General features: G+C 35.6%; 1 protein-coding gene across 14 annotated transcripts in view; it reads right to left on the bottom strand.

The window, feature by feature from the left end:
* LOC116861037 (ankyrin repeat and KH domain-containing protein 1) overlaps positions 1 to 14023 on the bottom strand; it is a 128116-nt gene that overhangs the window by 90094 nt on the left and 23999 nt on the right. For all 14 annotated transcript variants that reach the window (XM_032847479.1, XM_032847483.1, XM_032847476.1 and 11 more), the window contains exons 2-6: positions 10385 to 10538; positions 4265 to 4421; positions 3156 to 3303; positions 2453 to 2600; positions 165 to 398 (exon numbers count right to left, since the gene is read on the bottom strand). In XM_032847479.1, the coding sequence (XP_032703370.1) occupies positions 165 to 398; positions 2453 to 2600; positions 3156 to 3303; positions 4265 to 4421; positions 10385 to 10538 (841 nt within the window). The remainder of the gene's footprint in view (positions 1 to 164; positions 399 to 2452; positions 2601 to 3155; positions 3304 to 4264; positions 4422 to 10384; positions 10539 to 14023) is intronic.

The raw sequence follows: 14023 nt of genomic DNA, 5'->3' as shown, positions 1-14023 counted from the left end.
AAATATAGGCTAAAATGGGCTTTCTATATAATCTCTTACAAGTTACATAATTTGACAGCACAGGGAAAATATAAGTAATATAAAATTAATTCAAATACTCAAATATTTAAATACTCAAAGTTGTTATGAAAAAAATTGTAAATATTCACATATAGAGAGAGTACCTTTGTAGCACGCAAGGGTAAGAGCACTTTCTTTGAATTCATTAGAATGAGTGTTGATGCCTGCCCCATGATCCAGAAGAACTCTTGCAACTTCCACATGACCTGCACTGGCAGCTTCCATTAAGGGGGTATGTCCATTTTCATTATGATCTTCTATATTTGCACCTTCATTAAGTAGCACTTTCACAATGTCAACAAATCCTCCAGCACAGGCATAAGTTAGTGCAGTATTTCCTAACAAAGAACAAAAAGATACAAAGAATTATGATAAAATGGATAAAATTATAACTATGCTATACTCTAGTTCTACCTCTTCAATTCCCTTACATAAACCACTAGAACTATCATCTTACATTTTTTTGGTTCTATTGGTTAAGAGCATCATCTTAATTTTCTTACTAATTAAAAGATTTATTAAACAGGCGCCTGGGTGGCTCAGCTGGTTAAATGTCTGCCTTTGGCTCAGGTCATGATCTCCAGGTCCTGGGACGGAGCCTCATGTTGGGCTTCACGCTCAGCGGGGAATCTGCTTCTTTCTCTCTCTCTTTCCCTTTGCCCTCCCCCCAGCTCAGTCTCTCCCTCTCTCTTTCTCAAATAAATAAGTAAATAAAATCTTTTAAAAAAAATAAATAAAAGATTTGTTATAAACAGGCCAACTTGGGCGGCTGGGTGGCTCAGTGGGTTAGGCCTCTGACTTTGGCTCCAGTCATGGTCTCTGGGTCCTGGAATGGAGTCCCACACTAGGCTCTCTGCTCGAAGGGGAGCCTGCTTCCCCCCCTCTCTCCGCCTGCCTCTCTGCCTGCTTGTGATCTCTCTCTCTGTCAAACAATAAATAAAAATCTTTATAAAAAAAACATAAACAAAATAGGCCAATTTACTTATATTCCCATTAGTTTAAAGATATGTGTCAGAAGGAAAATGTAGCTAAAACAATGAATAGTCTTATGAATAAGTCTGCATAAAGAAAAGGTAAGAGAAAATTAAGAAATGGATATACATAGAAAGAAAATGTTAAGGATTTCTAGACTGTAAAGTATCAAAAGAAAAAGGAGAAATTTTGAATGATACACTAGAATATTTTAAATAAAAATATACTGAAAGGGATTTTTCAAGATGACACTTCATTTTCTTTGACAGCCTAATAAAGTAGGAAGATATAAATCCCCTTCAGCGTAACTCCTTCAAAAGAAACATTTCTTTAAAAAGGTCATTATCCAGGGTGCCTGGGTGGCTCAGTAAGCTAAGCAGCTGCCTTGGGCTCAGGTCATGGTCTTAGAATCGGGCCTCATGTCAGGCTCCCTGCTCAGTGAACAGCCTGCTTCTCCCTCTCCTTCTGCCTGCTGCTCTGCCTACTTGTGCTCTCTCTCTCTGTCAAATAAATAAAATAAAATTAAAAAATAAAAGGTCATTATCCCATTATTGGCATGCCACCTATTTCTTTCCTGATTTTGTTTTAAGGATTTTTATTTATTAGGGAAGGTAAGGGAGATGGTTTACTACCTAACAGTAAGGCACTGAAGATTATTTTAAAGATTCAGCAAGAAAAGTAACATTCCAGAATCCAATGTGTTTAGAATTCAACTATTCAACCATTTTACACATTATACATGTTACTATCATTACAAGTAAGACAAAATGGTCAGCAAAATAGTCTACAGTTCCTTCCAGGAAGCCTTGCTCACTTACATTTAATATTCACTTAAAGGTGTAGAACAATGACATAGCTTTCATTATGTAAATTTTTTAAAAATCATGTTGTTGCTTCACTAAATCCAAGTAATCTTACTACTAAAACTATACCTATAACTCAAGACACATGACCAAGGCTCCTTCTATGTGTCTGCGAGGTATAAATAACTAAAAGAACACCTCTTACTAGAATAGCTTTCATTCTGCCACAAGAGTATCTTAGTAGTAAATGGATTCAGTATGCCCGACATGAAAAACCCCACAGGGTAAATACTCTCAGGTTAATCTATAATCTAAAGTTAAGGAATTTGAATTTAAATGAGATAAAGAATTTTAAGACATACAGTTCCTAATTTTGCCTCTTATGGCAAAAAAGAAACTGTCTCCAGCAGAAAAACTGACAATCTTGGCCAAACGGAATCTCAGTCTTTTGAAGATACCAAATTAATTTAGATTTTACTCATTTTAATCAATGGCTAAGATTTTTCTGTAGGTTTACAACTGATTTTTCCAGTCGTAAAAATCAAATTTTTATATCTTAGGTTATAATTAATTATATCAATTTATTTTCCTCAAATTAACACATAATTTCTACTTACCTGTTGCTGACTGGGAGTTGACATCTGCATCATGAAGAAGTAATAATTTCACAATATCTAAATAACCTCCACTAGATGCTGCCATTAGGGGAGTTATGTCTCCTTTATTCCCTCGATCTTCAACATTAGCATGCATAGCAAGCAATACCTTTAAAACACATTACACAGAGAGAGAACAGTCAGTTCTTACTATTAATAGTATTTCTAGAGAAATAAATGCATAAATGCAACAGAAAATGTTAACTGCTCTTGTCAAAGAATATGTGTTATGCTTGGGATTATTCAGCAAGAGAACAGCAGAACTATACTACCAAGACAGAAACTAACTGGTAAACACATGGTTATTTCTCAATATTGCTACAACAGACAGAAAAAATTAAAAGAATTGAGATAATCTAGATGAAATGACAATAAATGACTACTTTCCATTATAGCTGTATATTATTTCTAAAGACAAGCTGAAGATATTACTATTACTTTTATGTGTTTTTTATTCATTAGGAACAGTTTTGAGTAAATGGCAGGAAAATGCACCTTTCCCAGTTACAGGTGTAGGCAACAAAATTAATTATGTACCAGGTTCCACTTTACCTACTGCCCAAAAGGAAGGAATCTGGCCTCTAACGATTTCTTTGATTAGTAATAAAAATAAAACATCAAAAACTTCCCATAATTTCAATCACTGAAGATAAGTTCTGCTTACTTGTGCTAATTCATAATACCCTGCTGAACAAGCCAAACACAGCAGACTTTCTCCTTCTTCTGTATGTTCATTTACACTTCTGCCTTCATCTAGCAATTTACGAACAGCATTCACATCCCCATCTGAACAAGCTTCTGCCAGACTACGACTGAAAACAAAACCATCAACAATTAACCAACAAAGAAAGACTCAGAATCCTATGCTAATAAACTATATTAAATACAAAGAGTCTTAAACAGAAAAATATTGATACAGTAAGAAAAAAAACTTGTATGAACATTTTGTGTGTTTGGAATACTAATTATTTGTGGAGGCCAGCCAAGCCAGAAAGGCAATAAACTGAATATGAAAACAGCTGTCATTTTTATTTTCCAAAATGTTCTAACATTTTATCATATTAATTTTCAAGTAAAGTCTTAAAAACTATTAGATGCACAAGTTTTTAAACTCAATCAATGCAATAATTCCTAAAGATACCTGGGATATAACTCCACGGCTTAAAATTTTATTTGGTAACAGAAGATGTGACCTATTGCACAATGGTTAACAAAACTGATAAATCTCAAACTTTAATGTGCATACAAATCACCATGTTTCCTGTTAAAATGTAGAATCTGACTCAGTAGTTCTGAGGTGAGATCTGGGATTCTGCATTTCTGACAAGCTCTAAAGTGATGCTGATGCTGCTGATTATGGACCATTATCTCTGTAACCTGCATCTGGATTAGTGCATTAATAACCCATTTCATTTATTATTTACTCAAGCAGTCAGCTTCCAGTTTACTACTATCATCTTTAGAACAAGTAACTTCCTTAGAAAGAGGAATACCATCTTACTCACTTTGGATTTCTTACAGAGTCTAATACAGTACATGCCATGAGAATACTCGATGAATATGAGTGGAATACAAGAATAAAAATACAGTCTCTGTTTTTATTTCTATGTAACATATATACATTTATGCATCTACTTAAAATATAATACCCATTCTAATATCCGCTTAGCAAAGTTATAATCCCGTCCAAAAGACAGAATTAACCCAAAGCTGCTACTTCCCCAAATTCCACTCAAGAAAATGTTTGATACCCAGAAAAAATCATACGCATACGTGTCTACTTGTCCTGCACTGTGGCTGTTTTCTGCTCTCATCCGTGTCAGTGCAGCAGCAGCTTCATCTAATGCACAGCTTACTGAGGACGTCAGTCTCCGCAACACCTCAGGATCTGCAAAAGCTTTACCATCAGCAGTCGACAATTTGCCAATGCCTTCAGTGTGCGTCAATCAGGTAACGCAGGGGAAGAAAAAACAAAAAAGTGCAAATTGTAGTTACATTACTAAACACTATTATTTAGGGAAAAAAACGGCATAGTCTCCATAGAGAAGGCTGACAATCAGAATATAAGGTTGATAATAATTTTGCCATTAATGTCAAAAGGCCACAGCATCTTTACAAGGCACATAATATTAATCTGTCCCATACCTAACTCCAAATATAACGTAACATGATGCTCACTGAGGTAAATGAATGAAAGTTCTTTCAAAATATATAGTCATACTATAAGAACTCTAGTGGAAGATCATATTTATACTATTTTCAGTAATAATGAAGTGGGTAGTCAGCATTAATACAACAAACAATCCAACAATTTCTCCCTTTGGTTTAATAGCCACCTAGAACCATCTTCTAGGATAACAGTGTAAATTAAAATAAGTTCATTCTAATATTCATTATGTGGTTATGATGTACATGCACTAGAGAGACAAAAAGGGATGAGGCACAGTTTCTGTCCTTACACAGCTCAGGCTAGAAGGACTATTACATGTCTAAGTTGCCAATTAAACTTTTTCTCTAGATTCAGTGAGGAATCGGTGACAACTGTAATGGAAAATTTCAATGATAATATCACTGCCTGATCACTGCTGAAAATGAGAGAAAAATAATCAATAAAATTTTGGAAAACAACAAGAAAAACAAGAAGGGAAAATGTGCCCAATAAGATATAAAATGTATTATGATGCCAGGCAAATTATAAAATATCATACTTACACAGAAACAGATAATTATAATATCAAGGATATACAATAGAGACCAAAAAAGACCCTAGATCATTTGTGAATTCAATATGTATAGATGTGCAATTTCAAATAAAAGGAGATGGGAGGGCTTATTTCAAAAACACTGTTCAAAAATTGGTTACCATTTGAAAATTAAGTAATATCTCTAATTCACAGCATTCACAAAAATAAATACCAGGTAGACTGAAGGTTTAAATATTAAAAACAAACACACACTGAAAAATACTATTATACTATGTAGTGATTTTTTTTTTCTGTAAAGATTTTATTTATTTATTTGACAGAGATCAAAAGTAGGCAGAGAGGTAGGCAGAGAGAGGAGGAAGCAGGCTCCCTGCTGAGCAGAGAGTCTGATGCGGTGCTCAATCCCAGGACCCTGAGATCATGACCTGAGCCGAAGGCAGAGGCTTTAACCCACTGAGCCACCCAGGTGCCCTATGTAGTGTTTTTCTAATGTGAATACTGGAGAGACTTTTCTAAGCATGAGACAAATTCCAAAAGCTAGGAAATAAAAATTAGTACATGTGATATGAAACATTTCTAATTTCAGTAAAATTTTCCATGTAATTAAGCACAACATAAAATTAAGGCAAAATAAAAAATGAAAATAATCAATACCCAATAAACTTATTATCATTTATAAAGAGTATGATGCAACTTACTGATATTAAAGGAACACAAACTATGAAACTGACAAAAAAATTGATTGAGGAATAAGGCCCTCTGAAACTCATTGACAGGAATGTATATTGGTATAAAGTTGGAAGTGTCATGGCAAATTTGACAAGTTATCAAAATTTTAGATGTAAACATCCTTTGACACAGTGATACCACTTTCTAACACTTTGTCCTATGAAGACACATGCACAAATAAGAAAAGCTACATATGAATATAAACTACAACAATATTTGTGATATTGGAAAAGAGGAAATAATCTAAGTATCTCTCAATAAGGAACTGGTAAAATAAATTATGGTAAATCTAGGCAAGAAAATATTTTATTTTATCCTTTAAAAGAAAGAGAAAGATTGGGCTGCCTGGGTGGCTCAGTCAGTTGAGCATTCAACTCTTGGTTTCAGCTTGGGTCATGATCTCCAGGTCCCCATGCCGGGCTCTGTGCTGGGTGTGGAGCCTGCCTGAGATTCTCTCTCTCCCTCTCCCTGTGCCCACTGCCTCCCCCACTCTAAAAAAATATATATATAAATAAAGAAAGGAAGAAAGGAGGATTATAGAAAGATGCTCATAATAATGTAAAAAAAAAAGGGAAGTTATATTATGTGCAATATGACCCTATGTATATTTAAACATATACATTAAAGCTACAAAGGAAAAAGTCTGGAAGTATACGTAAACCTTGACAGTGGGAAGGTTTTATTATCTACTTAATATATTTCCTATTCCCTTAGTTATTTCTAATTGTATTAAATTGTAACTTAGAAAATAATTTTAAAATTCTTCTTGAAATAGCTTTAATCTTTTTTTCCTAAAGTTTACTTACTTAAATATCTGTATACCCAACATGGAGCTCAAACTCACAATCCTGAGATCAAGAGTCACATGTTCTTCCAGATGAGCTGACTTTTGGAATCTGTCTCATGCTTGGAAAAGTCTCCCTTACATTCACATTAGAAAAACACAACAGCCAGGCACCCCTGAAATAATTTTAGTTCTTAATTTTCTCTAAGAATATCAAGGAGCCCTGGAGAATAATGATTTAAATTTGACAATTTAAACTCATATGTACTTGGATAGAATATTCTGTCTAAAGAAACTGTCAGATAAATTTTAAGATTTATTTATTTATTTTAGAGAGAAACAGAGATGGAGAGAGAAGGAGGGAGCACGAGTTGGGGGACGGGCAGAGGGAAAGAATCTTACGCAGCCTCCCTGCTAAATGCTGAAAGAAAGAAGAGCCCTTTATGAGAAATCATGAGGTGCCCAGAAAAAAAGAAAAATGAGTTTAAAACCCTTAATTAGGGATTAAGGAGTGATACTCACAACGTGAGTGAAGTGTGAGCCTAAACCAGAGAGTAAAAACATACCACTACCTGTAAACAAAGCTTGATTTAGGAAAGAAAAGGAAAGCAGAGAAGACTAGGAGAAGAGAGATGTCTTTTCTCCACATTTCTCTCTGCTCTAAGCCAAATAATTCAAGGTTCCAAAGCAAAGCAAAAACAAAACAAAGCAAAACAAATAAAGAATCCAAAATTAGAGGGTGGTCATGACACTGCCTTTCAGAAATCTTATACAGTATATCCCTATATCACAAGTAGGAGATGCACTGGAAATCCAGACTCTAAAGGAGGGACATTCAATGTTATTACAAATGTGATCTTTATACCTTTCTTTAAAAAATTACTAGTTCTGCTTCAGTTTAAACAGTCTTATTCTGTTGTGTCTAATTTTAAGTTTCTATCAGTTCCAAAATGACACAGTAGGTAGACTAAAAGTCAATCTGCTACAAATTATACCTATACTTTACCATAACAGGACAAAGTTGAAGGAATAACAAAAGACGACATCAAGTAAGCTCATTCTTAACATTTATGTCTTTCCAAGAGTAATATAAAAAATGCTCAATTTATTTTAGCTTTTATTTGTCCCAGTCATTATCTGGTCAAATGCAATACTGTTTTTCTTCAGTCACCATGAAATGTGCCAAAAGGCTGCTGTGATTTTTCTGCATACTTATCTTTAATATCATGTTTATTAAAGTACTCAGAAACTGGGGGCACACAGTTGGCTCAGTCAGAAAAGTATGTGACTCTTGATCTCTGTATTTTGAGTTTCAGCCTCACATTGTATGTAGAGATTACTTAAATAAATAAACAAACATTAAAATTTTTTTTAATTAGGGGCACCTGGGTGGCTCAGTGGGTTAAAGCCTCTGCCTTTGGCTCGGATCATGATCCCAGCATCCTGGGATCGAGCCCCGAATCGGGCCCTCTGCTCCTTGGGGAGCCTGCTTCCTCCTCTCTCTCTGCCTGCCTCTCTGCCTGCTTGTGATCTGTCTGTCAAATAAATAAATAAAATCTTTAAAAAAAATTTTTTTTAATTAAAAAAAAAGTACTCAGAAACCAAAGTTTTCTATACTTTTTAAAAAAGGATTTTATTTATTTGTCAGAGAGAGAGCACAGCAGGGGGAGTGCCAGGCAGAGAGAGAAGCAGACTCCCTGCTGAGCAGGGAGCTTCATGTGGGGCACCATCCCAGGACCCTGGGATCATGACCTGAGCTGAAGGTAGATGCTTAATAGACTGAGCCACCCAGGAGACCCAAAATTTTCTATACTTTAAAAACCTTCCTTTTTTTTTTTTTTTTAATTTAATTTTTTCAGTGTTCCAAGATTCACTGTTTGTGCACCATACCCAGTATTCCATGCAATACGTGCCCTCCTTAATACCCACCACCAGGATCACCCAACCCAACCCTTCCCTTCCAAAACCCTCAGTTTGTTTCTGAGAGTCCACAGTCTCTCATGCTTCGTCTCCCCCTCCAATTCCTTTACTTTTTCTTTCCTTCTCCTAACATGTCCTCCATGTTATTCCTTATGCTCCATAAGTAAGTGAAACCTTTCTGTAAGGCACTTGGGTGGATCAGTTGGTTGAACGTCTGACTCTTGGTTTTGGCTCAGGTCATGATCTTGCAGTTGCAGGACTGAGCTCTGCACTCAGTGTGGAGTCTATTCAGATTTTTCTTCCCTCTCCTTCTGCCTATCCCCATTCGTGCACACTCTCTCTCACTCTCTCAAACGAATAAAGAAAATCTTAAAAAAAAATTTTTATTTTGAATTTTACTTTGAATTTTTTAAAATATTTTATTTATTTATTTGACAGACAGAGATCACAAGTAGGCAGAGAGGCAGGCAGAGAGAGAGAGAGAGAGAGAGAGCAGGAAGCAGGCTCCCCGCTGAGCAGAGAGCCCGATGTGGGGCTTGATCCCAGGACCCTGGGATTATGACCTGAGCCGAAGGCAGAGGCTTTAACCCACTGAGCCACCCAGGTGCCCCTATTTTTGAATTTTCTGCATTTAAATGGCTTTAATATAGGATAAGGTTATGTATATGGCACTCTAACAAGCTTTTAGGCACTACTTTATTTTTTACTTTTTGGGCACTATTTTCAAAAATAACCTACACATTCTTCTAGACTAAATTCTTACATGTAGGGCACCTGGGTGGCCCAATGAGTTAAGCAGCTGCCTTTGGCTCAGGTCATGATCATATGGCCCTGGGATCAAGCCCTGGGCGGGGGGGGGGGGGGGGGCCCTGCTCAGCAGGGAGTCTGCCTCTCCCCTCCCACTACCCCTCCCCCTGCTTGTGGCTCTCAAACAAATAAATAAATAAGCCTTCAAAAATTTGTTTTAAATAAATCCTTACATGTATTTAATATGCACACATATTTATGCTAGATAAGTAACTAAAAGGAGTAACATACAAAATGAACATATCTCAAAAGCAATATACAGAAAAAAAGAAAAGCAATATACAAAAATTAGAAAAAGTAAACTTCCTTCTTAAAACAATTTTAGTTGATAAAAGGCTTTCATTACAGTGGAACTGAAACCTGGTACAACAAATAATATGCATGTTGTACAATACAAAACAGTGATGAGTATATATTATTGAGAAAGTATGCTTATCACAGATTTTTCTGTTTTCTTGTTCTATGATAGAACAAGAAGTTGATATAAAGCTTGGTATATTTCAGTCTAATTTTGTGTCCAATTTTTATTTAACTGTCTTCTAAGAAAAAAAATAGCAATAATTTATAATTAAGTTACCCCTAGATGAAAGTAAATATGTAAATAAGCACATGCAGAATACCCAAATCAGTTAAGATCAAAGATTCATAATCTGATGAATTTATCTCCCACATTTATAATGTAATTGGTAATAGGTTAAGTTTTCCTTAATAACCAGCTGATAATCTAAAACCTTAAATACAGTGCTGAGCCCTAGAATCATCCATTGAAAACTTTCAACTAAGAATTTTTGAAATATGAACCGTGAACATTTTCTTTAGAAAATACAAAACATATCTTAAGAGTTCAAATTTCATATAATGTCATAGTTTTGGGGTAATTTTATACAGCTTTGTATAGAGATCTAGACTTTTAAAGAAATGAAAATAAGAAAACCAGAAATAAATTACCTGCTGCTTCCAGCAACGCTTCTAATCGTGCCTGTGTCTCTGGATCCACAGTACGTAAGTCTGCTCCTTCTGCAGTGCTCGATAAGAATATCTCTGATGTTGTTTTAAGTACTGGGTTATCCAGATCTTCTTGGTCCAAAATAAATGATTCGACCTGTTTATGAATTAAAAATGTAATAGCCATGAAACTGATCTCAATATTGGTAGAATAACTGCAATTTAAGATAATATGATTTCTGATTTGGAATTTAAGTATAAGCAGATAAATTACTGTAGAAATACGGGGTTGTGGGAAGGGACTTTGAAGGAGCCTCATATCTTCAGACATGATTACAGTGTAACTCAGAGACAGCAGATTCCAGTTTCCTGAAGAACACTGTATCTTCTGTGCCTAGCATGGAGCTTGAAAAGCAGTTTTTGTTTTTTTCTTTTTAATGAAACAAGTACAAGAACATAGTCCCTGGAAAGATCTAAATAGGACTAAATGGTAAAAAGACTAGATAGCATGGATAGGTCAGTAAGGCTCCATTTTTCCTCTTTTAATCAATTTACTAAATTCTGATTCTTAAAAGAAAATAAGATTTAATACACTGCCAAATATCTGTAAACCTATAGATAAGAAAGCTCCATGAAGTTAAGAAACACACCTGTTTGTTCACTGCTTTGTCCTCTGGGCTGAAGAATACCTCATATACAGTAGGTATTGAATTCACATTTGTTGAAATGAATGAATAGAATAAGCAAAAGCAACTTATGAAAATAAACATGTAACCCTCTAATTTCAAATCAACTTAATTCTAAAATGAATTTTCTTAACAAAATATGTACAATTTTTCAGGGAAGCAATTTGGAAATGTGTTTCAAAATGCTTTAAAAGGCTCATGCCCTTTGATTCAGTAATTCCATTTTAAGGAATCTACCCTAGAGCTACCCTATGACCCAGCTATCGCACTACTGGGTATTCACCCTAAAGATACAAATGGAGTGATCCAAAGGGGCACATGCAACCTAATGTTGATAGCAGCAATGTCCACAATAACCAAACCATGGAAAGAACCTAATATCCATCAACAGATGAATGGATAAAGAAGATGTGGTATATATATACAATTGAAATACTATGCAGTCATCAAAAAAAAACCACACGCCGAAATCTTGCCATTTGCAATGACGAGGATAGAACTAGAGGGTATTATGCTAAGAGAAATAACTCAGTCAGATAAAGAATTATTATATGATCTCTCTGATATGAGGATTTGAGAGGCAGGCCCGGGGGTCATGGGGGATTAGGGAAGGAAAAAATGAAACAAGATGGGATTGGGAAGGCGAAAAACCATAAGAGACTCTTAATCTTAGGAGGGTTGCTGGGGGTGGGGGAGGGAGGGATAGGGTGGCTGGGTTATGGACACTGGGGAAGGTATGTGCTATGGTAAGTGCTGTGAATTGTGTAAGACTGATGATTCACAGACCTGTACCCCTGAAGCAAATAATAAATTATATGTTAATAAAATAAATAAATAAAATTGTAAAAAGGTATCTGAAAGCAAGACAAAAATATGCAAGGATGGTCACTGCACATTAATTCAAATTCCAAAAATGAGAGGGGAAAAAACTACAATTGGTAATTTGGTAAATACATTCTGTCCATTCACAGGATGGACTACCATGCAGTCATTAAAAACAGTGTTTCTGAAGCAAATTTGGTGACGTGAGAAAGTATTCGTAAAGTGAAATGAAAATCACAAGATTCAAAATAGTATGATCTTTATTTTGCTAAAAGTATATATATATATATATATATATGTATATAACATGAACATGACTATTATGTATATAATCCTGAGTATGTATTTATGTACCCAGATAGGTCTACAATATGTAAATACATAGATTTACATTTGAATATAAAAATACATTTATATTTGGAGACAGATAGAAAAAAAGGAACAGAAAGGTTAAGTACTTCTCCAAGGCCACACAGCTAATAAATGACAAAGATTATTTTCAAACCCCACCACAAAGCTACACAGTCTATGCTCTTTACTACTAGGCAATGCTATTTCAGAGGGCCACAGTATTTGGACTACATTATTTGGCATATCTGGTTAGTTTGTCATCAGTTTCATAATGGTCACCAAATAAACATCCTAAGAAAGACAGTAAAGTTAAAATGATTAGGATACATTTTATTACCTAGTGAAGTACTAAAATTTTACAAAGTAAAGCTTTAACTTCACAACTAACACTGAAACACTTTACTATGCTGCAATACAGTTTCTTTAATATGTAATTACAAAGATGCCATTCTAGATCCATTCCAAGATAAATGTATCCTATCGGTTGTTAAATGATATGAAAATATAACTGCTTGTAATAAAAATCTTCTCACAGGTCCAAGAAATTATTAGGTGTTTGCAAATAAGTATACTTGCCAGTTGTAAGGACAGGTAAAACCATCATGCCAAATTCTGGAATTTTTTTTATTACAGATGGTATATCAAAGTTAACATTTCTGGGACACCTGGGTGGCTCGGTCAGTTAAGCATCTGCCTTGGGCTCAGGTCATGATCCCAGGGTCCTGGCTTCAGAGTCCCACACTGGACTCCCTGCTCAGCGGGAAGTCTGCTTCTCCCTCACCCTTTCGCTCTCCGTGCTTGTTCTCTCTCGCTCTCTCTGACAAATAAATAAGTAAAATCTTTAAAAGATTTTAAAGACAGAGAGAGAGTGAGCAAGCACATGCATGAGCAGAGTGAAGGACAGAGGGAGAAACAGACTCCCTGTCAAACAGGGAGCCCGATGTGGGGGTGAATCCTAGGACTCCAGGATTATGACTCCAGCTGAAGGCAGCCACTTAATCAAGTGAGCCACCCAGGCGCACCCCCCACCTTCTTAAAAGCTTTTATTTATTTATTTATTTATTTATTTATTTGAGGCAGAGAGAGAATAAACAAAATCTTCCGGGAAAAAAGTTAACATTTCTATTTTATAAAAAGCATTCACTTAATGTGGTATTAAACATATTTTGGAGACAAATACAGATTTGCACTGTGTTAACGCTTTAAAAATCCAAGTTAAGGATTCTCTATTCTCGCTTATTCACTTTCCAAATATTTTCTTAAGTCCTGATTTTTTTAAGATTTTATTTATTTATTTGAAAGAGAGAACACTACAGAGAGAGAGAGGGCATGCACACCCGAGTAGGGGGGCAAGTAGGGGGGAGTGGCAGAGAGACAGGGAGAAACAAATTCCCTGCTGAGCAGGGAGCCTGATGCAGGGCTCAATTCCAGGACCCTGGGATCCTTACCTGAGCCCAAGGCAGAGGCTTAATCTACTGAGCCACCCAGGCACCCTGAAGTCCTGTTTTATATGAAGCACCTCAACAGTATGAAAATGTGGCAGAAGATGTAAGTCAAAGGCAACATGGCTATCACAAAAGCCTTCAAAGAGAAATAAAAAGTACAATAATAGCAGTAATATTAGTGTCACATATTCCCAAGCAGCACCTTCCCAAGTGTTTGGGAAGAATCAAGTTTGGAAAAAAACACAAAATAGAGGTATGTCCCTTCCAATGGCTTGTAACTTCTCTCTAAAATTTAAAATTCATAAGACAGTTTATCCAGTTTAATTCTCCTACATCTT

Source organism: Lontra canadensis, unplaced genomic scaffold (assembly GCF_010015895.1).
Source record: "Lontra canadensis isolate GAN:19392208 unplaced genomic scaffold, GSC_riverotter_1.0 scaffold189, whole genome shotgun sequence".
Taxonomy (NCBI): domain Eukaryota; kingdom Metazoa; phylum Chordata; class Mammalia; order Carnivora; family Mustelidae; genus Lontra; species Lontra canadensis.
Note: the sequence above shows the minus strand (reverse complement) of the source record. Positions and strands in the feature narration are given on the sequence as shown.